General features: G+C 35.3%; 1 protein-coding gene across 1 annotated transcript; it reads right to left on the bottom strand.

Annotated features, from left to right (window-relative positions):
* Nucleotides 1-7,836: 7,836 nt before the first annotated feature.
* Nucleotides 7,837-12,821, bottom strand: LOC147485981 (beta-glucosidase 13-like). Its single transcript, XM_086571381.1, has 13 exons — nucleotides 12,483-12,821; nucleotides 11,966-12,035; nucleotides 11,818-11,861; nucleotides 11,490-11,565; nucleotides 10,823-10,900; nucleotides 10,644-10,731; nucleotides 10,330-10,546; nucleotides 9,951-10,066; nucleotides 9,624-9,844; nucleotides 9,449-9,480; nucleotides 9,064-9,172; nucleotides 8,405-8,513; nucleotides 7,837-8,230 (listed from the first exon to the last, which is right to left on the bottom strand). Exons 1-13 carry the CDS (start codon nucleotides 12,774-12,776, stop codon nucleotides 8,056-8,058), a joined length of 1,629 nt encoding a protein of 542 aa, XP_086427507.1. The 5' UTR covers nucleotides 12,777-12,821; the 3' UTR covers nucleotides 7,837-8,055.
* Between the last annotated feature and the right edge of the window lie 3,031 nt (nucleotides 12,822-15,852).

Here is a 15,852-nt window from a genome sequence, read left to right as displayed (position 1 = left end):
GTCTTTGAGTACTAACTCTTATTTGGAGTAATTGTTTTGTTAAAATTTCTAGATTCAAAATTGTGTGGTCTGTATTCATTTCATAATTTGTTGGTTTTTGTTTGCTCGTGCAAATTGTGGAAATCACCGCGAGCCACGATAAGGAAACATGTCCGTGGTAAGTTTATGAGTGGAGCGGTAGTCTCAACAAGTCCTACTCCTGATGGCAATCGATTCATTTCATCAGTTTGCTGGTGTGAAGTGGTTACGTAATAAGCCAGTAAAAGAATTTAAAAATGTACAGTGGCTTCAAATCTAAAAATCTGAAGAAGAGAAGCTTTTTAAAGTTACTATCAAACTACCACAATAAGAGTTAGACAGGTTGATAAGTGAGATTACTGAATATTATCTTAGTGATGAGGTCAGTGCAGCTGCCAAAATTTGGAACGAGCAACGCAGCTTGATTTTGCAAGATGCATTCTCAAATTTTCTTATTCCTTCGATGGAAAAGGAAGTGTGTTATGTGTTGACTGCTAGATCCAAAAAAAAACTGCTCATGGAATATGGGAAGCAGTTATGGTCAAAGGTTTCTGTAGCACCATATAAGCGGAAGGGGACTAATGACGTAACCCTGATGATGAACTTGCACCAAGAGTCATGGCTTGCTGTTGGGGACGTGGAAACCTTGCAACCACTTTTGTGATGTTGGAAGGTGGTCGAATTTTTTTCATGAATACATGATTTCATGTTGCCATGGCATTAAAGTGGCTAAATGGATTATACGTTGTCGAGGAAATTTTTTGCACCCTTAATCAAAAATCCAATCACCTTGAATCTCAATTGGGCAAAACACAGGTTAGTCAGATTGTTTTATTTTTATTTTTTTTTATTTATTTATTTGAATGTTGAGTGTGTTTGATTATTGATTTAATGGAATGACTTAATTGAATGTGTTTGTTACAAGATGACTGTTGTGTAATTAAATGGAATTGAACAAATTAAAATTCTAAGTCAGTTACGGGTTCTTAGAAAGATTTTAGAAGACTAGAATTAGAACACCTATATAGAAGTGATTTATAACAGTTTGGACTGAGTTCACATTTACCAATCGTTGGAAGTAATGTGGATAAGAATTTCAATGATGCATATGTCGAGATTGATTTTTTTTTTAATAGTACAAAAGGAGGGAAAGTCAAGATGGGAATATCTCCGTCTCCCCTTTTTCTCTCTGCTGAAGGCTTCGGTCTCTATCTCTATTAAATTAATATGTTCTAATTGCCAATATTTTCAAATAAACTATCAAAGTTATTGTCTCATTCTCTTATGACCAATTTATCAAACAAGGTGTACTAGAATTTGGGTGGGAAACTAAGTTTGATGGGTTACTAAAAAATTGTCGGTGTCAGCAGTTTGTTAACTTGGTTATATGGAAAGGCTAATTGGCAAATTTGGTTGTAGAAACTTGGTGGATTTGATTGCGGAAAGAAACTCTCAATGTCAATTTTTTTTTTTCAAGTTTAACAGGCAAGGTTATCACCCAATTCACTAACAAACGGTGTAAATTGAGTCCGACCGTGTGTCTGTGTTTAATTAGAAGATGGTAGCTTTCAACTGCTCCTTTGTTCATTTCCAAAACCCGATAGATGTTACGGGTTACCTGTTCCCAACTCTATGAGTTACGTATACAAGAATATTATATCAAATGGTTCAGGCGTTATCAATATTACTAATCATTTGGAATAGAGTGATAGATGACTTCAGGCGTTATCAATATTACTAATCATTTGGAATAGAGTGATAGATGACTATGATTAAAATTTGATCAATTGATATTAGGAATTTCCAAAATAGGCATGCATTTGATCTTCCTCTTGGTTTGAATGTTTGTAAAAGTTTAACGTTATGCCCACAGTTGCTACTCAATCAATGCCTTAGCTCTATTGTAGTGCATGATAGACATTTAGGCCACATTACCACATGGGGCAACGGATAGTGATGGAGCCTTTCATTTCAAATCTGTGTTAGTGCATCTGTGCAACCTGCCCCAAGTGAAATATATCTCTTTGGATTGGCCTATTTTTATTGAATTCATCATACATAATACTTCTTACTGATGCAACAAAATCTGCAATACTGTGATAGACTATTATATATGGAAACATTGTCTGTTGCTATACTTACATTGATGAATTTTGTCCAGTATGTCCAGTTTTAAAATTTATTTATACGCTCTTCTCAGTGTTTCTATGTTTATGATTCTTGCACCCGTAGTTGGCATGAGCAGCAAGAACACTATTCAACTCCATTATTTTACTTATTTCTTGGATAATTTGTTTGATTGTAATTTTAGCATTGTTTATATTTACTGTTTTGGGTTAGACGCATTCTCTTGCCACGATATAATTCTAGGGCGTCCAACATGGATAACTCTTCCCAGCAAGACTCCATCATGGTGGAGAATGTAAGCGACAATGCATTATGTGTTCGTCGAGACCGGCGCCAAAACATTACTGAGGAAGAACTTTCCATAGTCAGAGAGCAAGACCGTCTTCATCAACGAGAGAGATGACGGCGAATGACTGACGAAAAACTATCCAAAGGAAACGAACGCGAGCTCTAACTCTATGGAGAAGGATATGAACTGTGGACGTGTTCTGAAGCAATTTAAAGTGATGGAAGCAGAGAATAATAGATTGCAAGCTGCAGTACATGACAAGTTTGTGGAAAAAGATACCAAGTGTGAGCATATTCTAGAACAATTAAAGCTGATCCAAGCAGAGAATGAAAGGTTGCAAGCTGAAATTCACTACTTAAAGGATCAAAAGATAGATGTCGGAAAAGGACTTGGTCGACTGGTTGGCTAATAAAGTGTACTGCATCCATTGTTTCGTCATTGTTAATCGTTTTTATTGTGAACTTCTTTCTGGTATAAATTTTCCTATATATATATATATATATGACATGCTATTTTAGATCTAGCTTACTTTAGTTTTGGTAAACTGATCAAGTATATCGATGACAAAAGGGTTGCAGACTTGCACCTCATATTGATTGAGAATTATTGAAGCTCACTGTATTGTTAAGTCAATATGCTTTAGTTTAATGAGACCTGATGATGTACATGTTTTGAGGATGCAAAGATGTTATACATTTTCCTAAATTACCCGCGCTCAAAACCCATAAAGATGATTGATATACAATAGGCTGTTGATATAAAGATTTCAGAAACATTGGAAATTAATATGCCAAACGATCACAAGTTCACAACTTTTGAAAATTTACACTTCAAATATTCACCATTTGCCCGACTATTTTTTTTCATAAACAAAACAAACATGTTTACAACATTCAGAACTTTACATTCAAAGGCTTTCGGAAGTAGGAGAGGGCACATTCAGATTTCAGCATTCAAAAGCTAAAAAAAACTAAAAAACCAAACGGCTTCTTACTCTAATTTTCTGACACACCTATAGATAAATGAGACGGTATTCATAACAACATACCATTCTAAGTGACTAGAGAATAATATCACAACTACAATTACATTCAGATGACAAACATTTGTGTGGTGCAAATGTGACTTATCTTAGCCCAACCCAGTCTCGAAAATAACTGCCTCAAGGACAAGCTCTTAAAGTTGCATCTACTTCTAAAGACTATAGAATTCAGCTGTCATGTATAACAGTTTCCTGAAGTAGTCATAAGTACAAGGAATTGATGAAGCAAATGTCAATCTCCAAATCAAGTAACCTGAATGATCAAATTGACTTGGGAATCTAAAGAAATTACATTTTTGTTGTGATAACTATTATTTGTCTAAATACTTCAATATTGCAAATGGTGCAATATGGTGTACAAACAAACATTTATTGTCACCTATATCATGATCTTTATCTAGATTTGAAATTGACATCGATTTGTCTTTCGCTACTATTGATACATCAGCCAGAAAAAATGTACGCATTACACGTACTAGATCAAGGTTTGAGAGCTTGCAATCTCTTAAAAAAAATAAAAAAACATAAACTCTTCAAACAAAGTATGCAATGAATCATTAGCTATCAATATATATATATATATATATATATATATATATATATATATTATTTATTTAAGTGGACTTTAGGCTTTTGAGTCATTAGCTATCTATGTAGCAAGTCCGGCCATAGGCCGGGCCACATGGCTAGTACGGAGTAGAGATGTGGTATTCAATGAGAATATAATGTACAAGGATAGAAATGACACACATGTTAGTGGGACTAACTTTGTTGACTTGGAAGACACTGAAGTTAGTCTTGGTACAATGCAACAACAAGTTAGTGATGTTCCACAGTTAAACACAGAAAGTGGTGATGAGGTTACTACATCACATACTCTAGCTCCGACCAGTGACCTTAGGAAGACTTCTAGGCAACATGTGCCGAGTCAAAAGTATCCCACATTCAATTATGTGACTTACTTGCTCCTTACTGATAGTGGTGAGCCCTAGTGCTATGATGAAGCAATGAAGGTAGAGGATGCGAGCAAGTGGGAGCTTGCTATGAAAGATGAGATGGACTCCATCCTCACAAATGAGACATGGGAGTTGTCTAAATTACCCATTGGGAAGAAGGCCTTGAATAACAAATGGGTATATCGAGTAAAGGAGGAGCATGATGGCTCTAAAAGGTACAAGGCCATATTGGTAGTCAAAGGTTTTCAGCAGAAGTATGGTATTGACTACACTAATGTATTTTCTCCAGTGGTGAAGCTTACTACTATCAGAATGACTTTGGGTATTGCGGCAGCTGAAGGTTTATATCTAGAGCAGTTAGATGTTAAGATTGCATTTCTTCATGGTGACCTAGATGAAGACATTTATATGCACCAATTGGAAGGTTTCATCATGAATGGTAAGGAGGAAATGGTGTGTAAACTGAAAAAGAGCTTATACGGCTTGAAATAGGCACCAAGATAGTGGTACAAGAAGTTTGATGGTTTCATACAAAAGAACGGTTTCTTCAAGTGTAATGCTGATCATTGTTGTTACTACAAGAGGTTTGATTCTAGTTATCTTATTTTGTTGCTATATGTTGATGATATGTTGATAGCTGGGTCAGATACGAATAAGATTAAAAATCTGAAGAAACAGTTGGTAAGTGAATATGCTATAAGGATCTGGGTGCAGCTAAGCAGATTCTTGGGATGAGAATCAGTAGAGATAAGGAGAAGGGAACTTTGATATTATCTCAGGTTGATTATGTTGAACGTGTCATTCAAAAGTTCAACATGAGTGATGCTAAACCTGTTAGCACACCCTTGGGTAGTCACTCGACACCCGAAAGACATAGATTTCATGGCTAAGGATCATATTTCAGCCATTAGTGATCCATGAAAGCAACACCAAGCAGTGGGAGTTGGCGATTTCTTAGTGATGGATATCTTGCACTACTTGAAAGGCACTACTAATGTCTATTTGTGTTATCACAGAGGTGATATAAGACTGCAAGGTTATGTTGATGTAGACTTTGCATGAGATATTGATTGCAGGAGAAGCACCACTGGTTATGTGTTTACTATGGGTGCAACAGTCGTAAGTTGGGTTTCACAATTACAGAATATAGTTGCTTTGTCTACTACAGAAGCATAGTATGTTGCAGTCACTAAGGCTAGCAAAGAGATTATATGGCTCCAAGGCTTACTGGAAGAGTTAGGTTTGATACAAGAAGAAAATGTGTTGCATTGTGACAGTCAAAGTGCAATACATCTAGTGAAGAATTTAGCATTCCATTCGAGGACTAAGCATATTGATATACGCTACCATTTCATCAGGTCGCTTCTGGAAGATGAAGTACTAGTACTTGAGAAGATTCAAGGAAGTCAGAACCCAGTTGATATGTTGACTAAGCCAGTGACTATTGAGAAACTGAAGCTCTGTTCAGCTTCGGTTGGTCTTCTAGCTTGAGGATCATTGTTGAAGCGCACCATGATGCACCAGTTATACAAAGAGTACAGTTACTTTGTTTATCAATCTCCAAGTGGGAGATTGTTATGTTATTCGAGTTTGATTGCAACCGCCAGCACATGAAGTCTTATCCAAATCTGTTTTGGTTTTGATAACCATTAGTTCATGGAGTTGGTTATGTACTAGGACTCTATAAGTGGAGTTGGTTTTGATAACCATTAGTTCATAACCAACTACTACACATGATCCTTATCTCAATCAGCTTTAGTTTCCCTTTTGCTTTAGGACTTGTATTCGATGGGAGTCTATAAATAGAACCCCATCCTTAGAGTTTTAAGAACACACATTAGAGAGAAACTTGATAGTGCTTTGTGTGAGATTGATTGAGAGAGATATATTAGTGTTTGTAACTACTTCTTAATAATAGTGAATTGTGGTGCGCTTGTGGATTAAGGCAATTGCCTAACCACGTATATCTGTGTGTTCCTCTTCTTTGTTTCTTTCTTCTAAGTTTTCTAGATTCTAAATTTGTCGTGTTGGTTGGGGTAGATCCCTAACATCTGCCATAATGATGAACAAGTAAGGGTACAGAGGGTCCCCCTGTCTTACTCCTCTCTCTGGATAAACTTTTTCTAGAGGAGAGTCATTGAGAAGTACATTATAAGAAACTATACTAAGGCACTGTTGAATCATTTCCCTCCATTTGGCAGAAAATCCAAGTTTTCCCAGAATCTTATCAACAAAGCTCGATCCATTCTACTCTATCAAATGCTTTGGCCATATCTAACTTGATAGCCATCCATCCTTGTTTCTGTTAGTTTTTTCAGATTTCTCATATATATATATATATATATATATATATATATATATATATATAATAGAATTTATGAAGAGGATGAATGGCACCTTCCCTTGACAAAAGCACCAATATATATTATCCCTAATAGACCTTCCCTTGACAAAAGCACCTTGAAGAGGAGAGATGAATTTATGAAGGAGCTTGGTGGACATGATCTTATAAATTATTTTATAGGAGATAGAAGCTACAAAGACTGATATGCCTGAATTTAGTGATGTGTTCAGGATTAGCTACTCTAGGAATGAGAGTGATAAAAGTTTTATTTAGGCAAGGGGCAAGCCTGGAAAAGGTGAAGAAAGCTTTGACGGCCTCAGAGATTTCAGAGTGAACTATATTCCAATATTTCTGATAAAAGATACCCTAAAACCCATCAGGACCAGGGGCTTTAAGGGCCCCTATACTTTTAATGGTGACCCAAATCTCATCATCAGTGGGGGTTCTTGTAAGAAGAATATTCTCATACATGGTTCAAAGAGATTTAGGATATCATGATTGATTCATCAGAAGAGAAGATATTCTTGAAATAGGAGTTTATGTTGAGACCTACATCCTCATTCCTCAACCTCTGAGTCCAGCTCCCATCATCATTCTTGAGTTTTTCAATGCTATTCTTTTTTCTTCTGTAAAAGGTGGATAAATGAAAGTATCTAGTATTCCTTCCAGCATCATTTACCTAATTTGAAGTGGCTTTTTGTTTCCAAAAACTAGCTTCCTTATCCAAAAGATCCTCCAAAATATTTTGAAGGGAAAAAAACTTGTTGTAATTCTCCTCAGTCTCCAGATCATCAGACAAGATTTTATCCAATTCTCTTCTAACATTCTTGATTTTTAGTGCCATATCCCCAAAAACCACCACATTCCATTTCTAAAGCTTTTTATTGGTATTTTTCAGTCTATTAAAAACAGATAAGACAAGAGAACTAGAGAAATCTTCTCCAGAAATATCATTCCAAGCCAAATCAATAGTATTCTTGCATAAAGACTCCTTAGTCCACATCTCAAAAGATCTAAAAGGATTTTTTTTGCAAGGAATGATTAAGATACCCTTATAACAACTTAGCAATGACCTTCTATTTATTATATATATAATAGAAGCCACAAGGAACACGTACATATATAGTTCATAGGAAAATGGAAATCAGAAAACCACAAAGTCATACTGAAAATCATAACAATGCCATATGTTGTGCTAACAACATCAACTTATTACGTTGCATAGGCAAATGCAACTAGCCACAAAGTACTCAACTACATAAGATTCTCTTGTGCAATTTCAGTGCCTCTTCTTCAGAAAATCACTGAGCCATTTGGCAGATTTTTTGGGATAGCGCTTGTTATTGTCGTTGTAATCAGTAAAATAAAGGCCAAATCGAATATTGTACATCGATCCCATTTCCATGCAATCCATCAGAGCCCATACGAAGTAGCCATTTACATTCACGCCAGACCTGGCCAAAAAAACGCACACAATTTTTAGATGGACACTAGCTTTTGTTTCGAATTAGTTCAATGGCATTGCAAGAGATCGATCGAGGAGGGAATTGCTGAATAGGAAAAATTGGTGTAATAAGTGAAAATGCATGCTTGGGACTCTCTATGTCAGGTTCGCTTTCCGAGCTTACTTCATTGCTTCGCGAACTGCATCGAGATGGCCAAGAATGACCTCAATTCTATGATCATCTTTTAGTGCTTCTTCGAGTGGAATTTTATCATCTCGCCCTTCAGGAACCCCTATATATGTTGGGAAAAGTAGGTTTATTTGTTAGAGTGCCCAAGGCTTCAGGAAAACAATATGGCAATATATATAGGTGTGTATATAGGGAATAGGGTAGTAATACACACAATAAGGTTTATATCTCTACACTATATGATAGTCGGGTTTTCATGAATCCACTCTCCACTATGGAGTAGGCAAATTGAAATTTTCGTTCAATTTATAAATACCTCCCTCACAAAAATTAGAAAAAGCCCTCCTCCCCTTTTATTAATAATTTAGAAAAATCCCTAATGTCACTTAAATTATATAATTATTCTCCATTTCCCTCACTGAATTTAGAACAAGCCCTCTTTTATTAATAATTTGGAAAAACCTCCCTAATATCACTTAAATAACATAATTATTCTCTATTTAAAAAAAAAAAAAAAAACAAACAAACAAACGATGCTTAGCATGATGTGCATACTTGTACGTAATAATAGATTAGATGAGAATGCATTTGTTAAGTTAGAGAGTAGAGACTAACAAATACCAATTAAGCTAGTAATCATTTAACCAACTAACCGTTCTCAGTAATGAAGATCTTAGGGTCGCTGTATCTTTCCTTGATATGTATTAGCACTTCCTTCAGCCCTTGGGGGTATATTAAAATATCTGGATTCCCACCAGGTGGCTGCATTAGAGAAAGAAAAGCTAAATTACGTACGACATTATTACACACGCATTGCAACATATAAAAATGTAAAACTTCAAATTCGGTTTATCTTATACAACTATACAAGTGTTAGTTTGTAGCTAGCTAGCACTTTAAAAGTTTAGAAGGATAAAAAGGAGAAGGAAAAAACGCATACAAAAATTAGGTTGTTCAATTATAATAAAACAATTAGACATGGTCATGAAGCGTGGAATTTGTCTATGTATCGTAAACTTAGACAGTTGGACTTCTTACCGGATAACCTATTGGCCTATTGTGTCTGTCCTCTGCATGAAAAAAAAAAAATTAATAAATAAATAGATCGTCAGAGATGAAATGATCATACAATCTCACTTTTCTTGGACAAAATATATTATTGTTTGTGTTTGGCCAAAAATGTATTGAATTTTTATGGTCACAGCAACTTTACTTTTCTCTTCGACATGTTGGTAGCTATCAGATGTAGGATAGTTGTGCCCTGGTTCCATGGGGATATCTTTTGCATATCTCGACGTATAGTAGTTGACGCCGATGAAATCATAGGACCCTCTTACAAGTTCTTTCTGCTCATCTGTGAAATGAGGAAGATGGTCCCTTACTAGTGCCCTCATGACAAACGGATAATCCCCATACACTATTGGATCCATAAACCTAGTGATACCAACAATGCAATCCATATCCCTCATTAAACGATTGAATTAGAATTAGTTCTTGCAACAGTAAAAATATAAAATGGTTAATTGTCATAATAACTAACCATCCCACCATGAAGGCATTAGCCCTCTCTGCAGCTTCTATATCTTGAGGTCTTTCAGAATGGGGTTTAAACCACTGTCCCACAATTGAAATCCCAATTTCGCCACCTTGTTTCGCCTGTTGGACAACATGTGTAAGTTAACAATAGAGCCCAAAACAAATCTCCAAGGTAGTTCAGATCGGACAACCCATCCGTTTAGCCTATACTACCGAAGCAGCTAAGCCCATTAAAAAGCCGGTTGTTGTCAAATGTCAGATATTTAGTTGCGTTTAGTGGCGGCCATTTTTTGAATATGGCACTTGAATGTTGAATGTTGTTACATAGAGACTACAGCGTCTAGATTCTACAGCATGTAGAAAATGTTGATTTCCATCATCACCTGATACTTTTCTTTGTACAACTTCGCAGCGGTTGCATGCGCTAATATAATGTGATGGGCAGCATCATATGGATCTGTTGCATTATCGCCTGCTGGTGAGAGACTAACGCGATATCCATATTTACCAAACAGTTGTGGCTCATTGATTGTAGTCCAATGTTTAACTTTATCACCAAAGTTTTTATAACAAATTTCTGCAAAGTCTTTGAAATCGTCTCTGAAATCAAGTTTGGGTGGAAAAAGAAGCTGTTAAATGTAGACTTCATAATTTTTACTAGTAATAATAAAAAGGTACGGAAACAATTCGATCATACACAATTTTTGGACTTAGGAAGCCTCTGTACTCGGTCTGTAGTGCTTTTGGTAAATCGAAGTGGAACAATGTTACAAAGGGTTTTATGCCTGTTGGAGAAAAAACGATTTTCTATTATAAATGGAAAACAGAAAAGTTAACAATAGATAAGCCTCAAATTAATAAAGTGTATGTTCTTACCATTGCGATTTAATTCGTCGAAGAATTTGTTATAGAAATCGATGCCCTCCTGATTGATACCACCTTTTAAGTTCCCATCTGCAATTATCATGGAAAACTACGAGTGAAAATTTAAGACCAAATGCGTTTTCTTAATGTTTTTATACATGGATCTCATGTGTGGATAATTATATTGTACTTTGAACACAACCATTTTTAGCAGAAAGAAGCTGGTTAAAATTGTTGAAAAAAAAAAAACACCAAAAAAAAAAAAAAATTGTTGTAAAACAAATACTGCCTTCGCAGGCCTTTGGTTGTGAGTTGTAACGCTGTGTACTGGTTCTAATACCCAAAAATGTATTTAATGTATTATTATTACACTAATTATGGTTGTAGCACACCATTGATTTTGTTATTTTGTATGTACTTTGGTTATTTTGGTAAGTTTAGCTCTAATATAGCACATCAATGGCGTGCGTTTGCTGATGAAATATAGATCATACTTAATAGCAGCTGCGACACTAGCTAGCATATTATTCTTGAAGATGCAAATACAAAATTATAGTGCCAAATGCAAATTCAATAATAGTTTTCATGTGCAATCCGCCCTTTGCATAGTACCAAGTACCAACAGTAGCTCAAAAAGGACATCTGTATACATCTATGAAGTTAGGGTCGTAGAACATACTTGGTAGGATCCTGCTCCATGATATAGACATTCTATAAGCATTTGCACCCATATCTTTTAGTAATTTCACATCTTCCTGTGCTTAGAAAAAACACGGATTTTGAAAATTGATTAGAAAAACAAAGAAACATCTCAAAAGAACAAAACTTACGATTCCAAAATCCAAACACTGCCTCAGTTAACTATTCAACTTGTCTCATTTGAAGATAGCATATAAAAATATTATATATTCATTGTTTTGCAAAAGCCAAAACAAACACATACAATCTGCTACTTTAGAAGAATTTAGTCCTCACTCGCAAATGAAATGAACCGACTCACGGCTCACCTTGTATTTGTTATAAGAGTCAGCTCCAATTTCTATTCCAGGCACTGAAATGTAAGAAAGTTGTAAGAGTTCGTAACAATTCAAAGATAGCCAATGCATGGTTGATAATTAAAAATAGTTAAGTACATATACTTAAGATTTTGTTTACCATTTGGGTCTTGAAGAAAATTATCCCAAGTACTTGGTCCTCTTCCTCCTTCAGTACCTGATCCCTCTGTCTGGCCACCCATCCAATTAACCAAAAATGCACGTGTTAGTAATAGACATTTTCAACTTCTTATACTTTGGCATATCAGTTAACTTTATTTCCATGAAATAAACATGGTGTTCTTAGAATTATTAAGAAAGAGGATCGACAGGTATTTTCATGAACGGATGCAGTGATGTACACGAAAAACTTGTCTCTTCTTTATAAATAAACACATAATGTACGTCCTGGAGAACGGTATGTATAATTGTATATGTTTTGAACGATTTTACTATTTCTTTTAAGATGTCCACGATGTTCCAGACAAAACAAGATTATGTGATCTATCTGTTCCTTCTCCTTTATTTTGGAGGAAGGGCACATCTATCTGTTCCATGTTGTGACAACTTTTCCACAACACATAACAAAATATACAGAGAGGATCGAACTAGCTAGAGATGACTTGCAAGATATAAACCTGAAGAGCAGAAGTAGAAGCCCCAAACAGAAATTCAGGAGGAAAGTCTCTTCTTTTCACTAAATCTACTTCTGAAACGACGTTCACTATGTCCTTGACTCCATCCACAATTGGGGACACAATTTTTCTTTTCAAGTCACAACTTATACTATGGCGAAGATATCTAGTGCTGCTTTTAAGAGTCGAAACTCTCACTTGTCCAACAAGAACATTGTTTCCAGTGTATAGGTGAGTCAACGGAGACAAAGATGGACTTTGTGGTGACACAACTTTGGATAGAAGACTAAGAGCCATTTTTGAACAAAAAACAGAGTGCCTTCGTTGTTTGATATTTGACCTGAACCCAGAGTACACTTATTTGAGTGAGGTATTTATAGAGATCCTCAAGGAATTAAAAAGTGTTTCATGAGTACGTGATACGTTAAAATGATTCTGGATTTCTGGCCCGTCCATGTGACTATTAGTAACAACTTATCCAGTACTATTGTTTATCTATATATATATATACATGTACACACATGCATGATTTGGAGTACGTCCCAATGTGATAACGAAGAAAAGATACCGCACTGGTTAGATATAGTGATCAGTTGGAACTTGAAAATAGTGTTACAGTTAGAGATTTTGAATATTGCTATTATTAGTGATGGCCAGAAACCCACATCACGGCCTTTTTATGTGGACCAGATCTGCGCTTCCTTTTTATTGCGCTGCTGAATTCAATTATATTTTATGATTTTCAGTCAACTACTCTTTATGAAGTTCACAATTATACAACTCTTATACCCATTTTCCTCATAATCTGTGTTGAAATTTCTTTTATGGGCTTTCTAATTTTAGTGAAGACTAATGAGGTGTATATTATGAGTGTACAGTTGTACACTATCTACTTCATCAAGTTTATTGAATCAGAAGGTAAGAAGGTTGGTTCAACTTTTACCAAAAAATTAGGTTGGTTCAACTCGGATAGTCAAAACATTGTCTTGTGTAGAGTTTGACGCTAAAATGTATTTTTTATGATAAGTGGTATGAAATGGCGTTTAACCTGCAAGCTATGAGTTGTTTGTTTATTACTAAGTATAACCCGTGTCTACGACATGGTTGGTTATGAGGTATTATGTCTCTCAATTTATTCAAGAAAATTAATTTAGTAATTAGTGAGAACATGTAGCCAAGATAAATTTATTCAAATTTCATGTTTTTTTAATTAGGTAGTCAAGACCGGAATAATAAGTGACAAACATGACATCCTTAATGAAGGCTCTCAATGGGAAAAACCTAAGCCACCAATTAATAACAAAGCGTCCTACATTAGATAAGAAAATGGATTGAGCTTAATCTAATCTTCTAATCTAGTAATAATAATATAACCCATATTTCTTCTTAAAGTCATACTCTCTCGCCTTAACTCACTAGTCCACGTACTTTGTTCGTCTATCTTCTCCAGTTGTTTTTCACCATTCTCTAAGTTAATATCATCTTTCCTCTTTTAACACCAACATTTTAATTGTTTTTTTGACGTACATGATTTCTAGAGAACCAAAACTTTTTACTTGTATGCATATTGTGAGGACTACATTGCCTCACATAACTATGAAGGGATTGTTCAAGTAGTATGACCACGGGCATTGTTCAGTGCAGAATCATATGTTGATAGATTAGAGGGACGTGATGCACCTTCGTGAAAGTTAGTTTTCTCCCCAAGTAATCAGACTCTAGTTTGTTGAGTAGTTGAAAAAGAAACACGTTTATTGGCTTACATCTACAATAGCTTTGTACGAAGCACAGTGTAAATATAGGAAGATAAGGCCATTTCCAAATGTAAGCCTCATAAAACTTGAAACACAAGGCCTCAAAAACAAACTCATAACATATAGGTAGGGGGGGGTGTATAAATCGATGTAACAACAGTTATTGTGCAGCTTCTATAAATAGTGTTTGCAAGCCATTTTTTATATAATTGTAATGAAATACACTCGGTTATGATACCAAATATTTTCCTGAATTAGGGGAAATCTTATAAATGGATACATAATTTTTTTTTTACAACCAATCAGTCGTAGAACAAAAACATAGCAAACATCGAAGAGTTGCTTGCCATGGTCTTGCATCCAGTCCATCTCTACTTAATTTAAGTGGTATGGTAGTCATGGAGTACCACTGGTTGTTGTTGCTACCACGTTGTAGCAGTCTTCCCATCGCCTCGCTCAAGATTTTCTCGCAGTTTTGTCCATGCTCCATTGCATCCACAGAGTATTCAATAAATTACATTGTTCCCGCTGGATCATTGCGTTTAGGTAGAAAAACATAGGCCATGAAGCAGTGTCCGGGAACCTTAAACAATAAACACATAAAATCATATGGTTGCCATCAATTCTGATTTTTAATTGATAGGAGATGGTTGAAAACTATGGATATGCCATCAATTCTACTATTAAATATAGGAAACAATGATTCATACTTATCCTTGTTTGTTATTGTAGTCAGTGACTCTAACTTGGAAAATGTATGTTTTTTTTTCAAATCACTGCAGTTCTTTTCGAAGTTGAAGAGGTCAATTTTCCTTATGGACATTTAGGTGAAATACATATATAAGTCATAATCCAACAAACAATAGCATGAATTAAAAAAAAAAAAATATATATATATATATATATATATATATATATATATATATATATATATATATATATATATATATTGTTTCACAATTTAATTATAGCATGCCTTGGAACTATGGACCAATTCTTTCACCGGTTTCTAAATCAAGTAGTATTCAACGTTTTTATCAAAAGCAACAAACGTGGTGTCCCCCTGACAAATCATTAACTGTCATTCGTAGCATATACCAGCACCGTATTTTATTTATTTATTTATTTTGCACAAAAGAAATAGATTGTGGAGTGTGGACAGCATGGGGGAAAATACGGAAATTACTTCATGGAGAAGGGAAAAAAATGTTTTGCACACCTATCGACCGTGCCAACACTACATTATGCACACACGGTTCCAGAGACAATTTTCGTACAACTTATGCAGGAAGTGGAGAACCACTTACTATCAGGATCGGAACATAGTTTATGGTGGCCTTGCAAGTGTACAATTAATGTTCCCTAAACAAATGTGAACAAATAAGGATGGTGGTGTCTCAAACTTAACGAACATAAGAATCAACAACATTTCTACACGTCTAAACCATCTAGCAAGTAAATAATGAAGGTGGTGTTTCAAATGAGTCATTTAGCACGTAACTTACATGATCGATTCCTTCCCACTTCCTTTAATTTACCTATTTCAACCCTCCTATCAATCAGAAGTTCTTGCTCAGAAAGCCCGCAAGATTGAGTAGGGTCTTCCAGTTCAACCACTA

This window comes from Coptis chinensis, chromosome 7 (assembly GCF_015680905.1).
Source record: "Coptis chinensis isolate HL-2020 chromosome 7, ASM1568090v1, whole genome shotgun sequence".
Classification (NCBI taxonomy): Eukaryota; Viridiplantae; Streptophyta; class Magnoliopsida; order Ranunculales; family Ranunculaceae; genus Coptis; species Coptis chinensis.
The sequence above is the reverse complement of the archived record's forward strand: the minus strand, read 5'-3'. Positions and strand labels throughout refer to the sequence as shown.

What these genes read in the sequence shown, in the direction of transcription:
- LOC147485981 (XM_086571381.1), bottom strand. Translation starts at nt 12,776, where the DNA reads ATGGCTCTTAGTCTTCTATCCAAAGTTGTGTCACCACAAAGTCCATCT. An exon ending in TGTACAAAGAAAAGTATCAG is followed by an intron (nt 10,067 to 10,329) that starts GTGATGATGGAA and finishes GTTGTCCAACAG; the next exon opens with GCGAAACAAGGTGGCGAAAT. An exon ending in GATCTTCATTACTGAGAACG is followed by an intron (nt 8,514 to 9,063) that starts GTTAGTTGGTTA and finishes CAACATATATAG; the next exon opens with GGGTTCCTGAAGGGCGAGAT.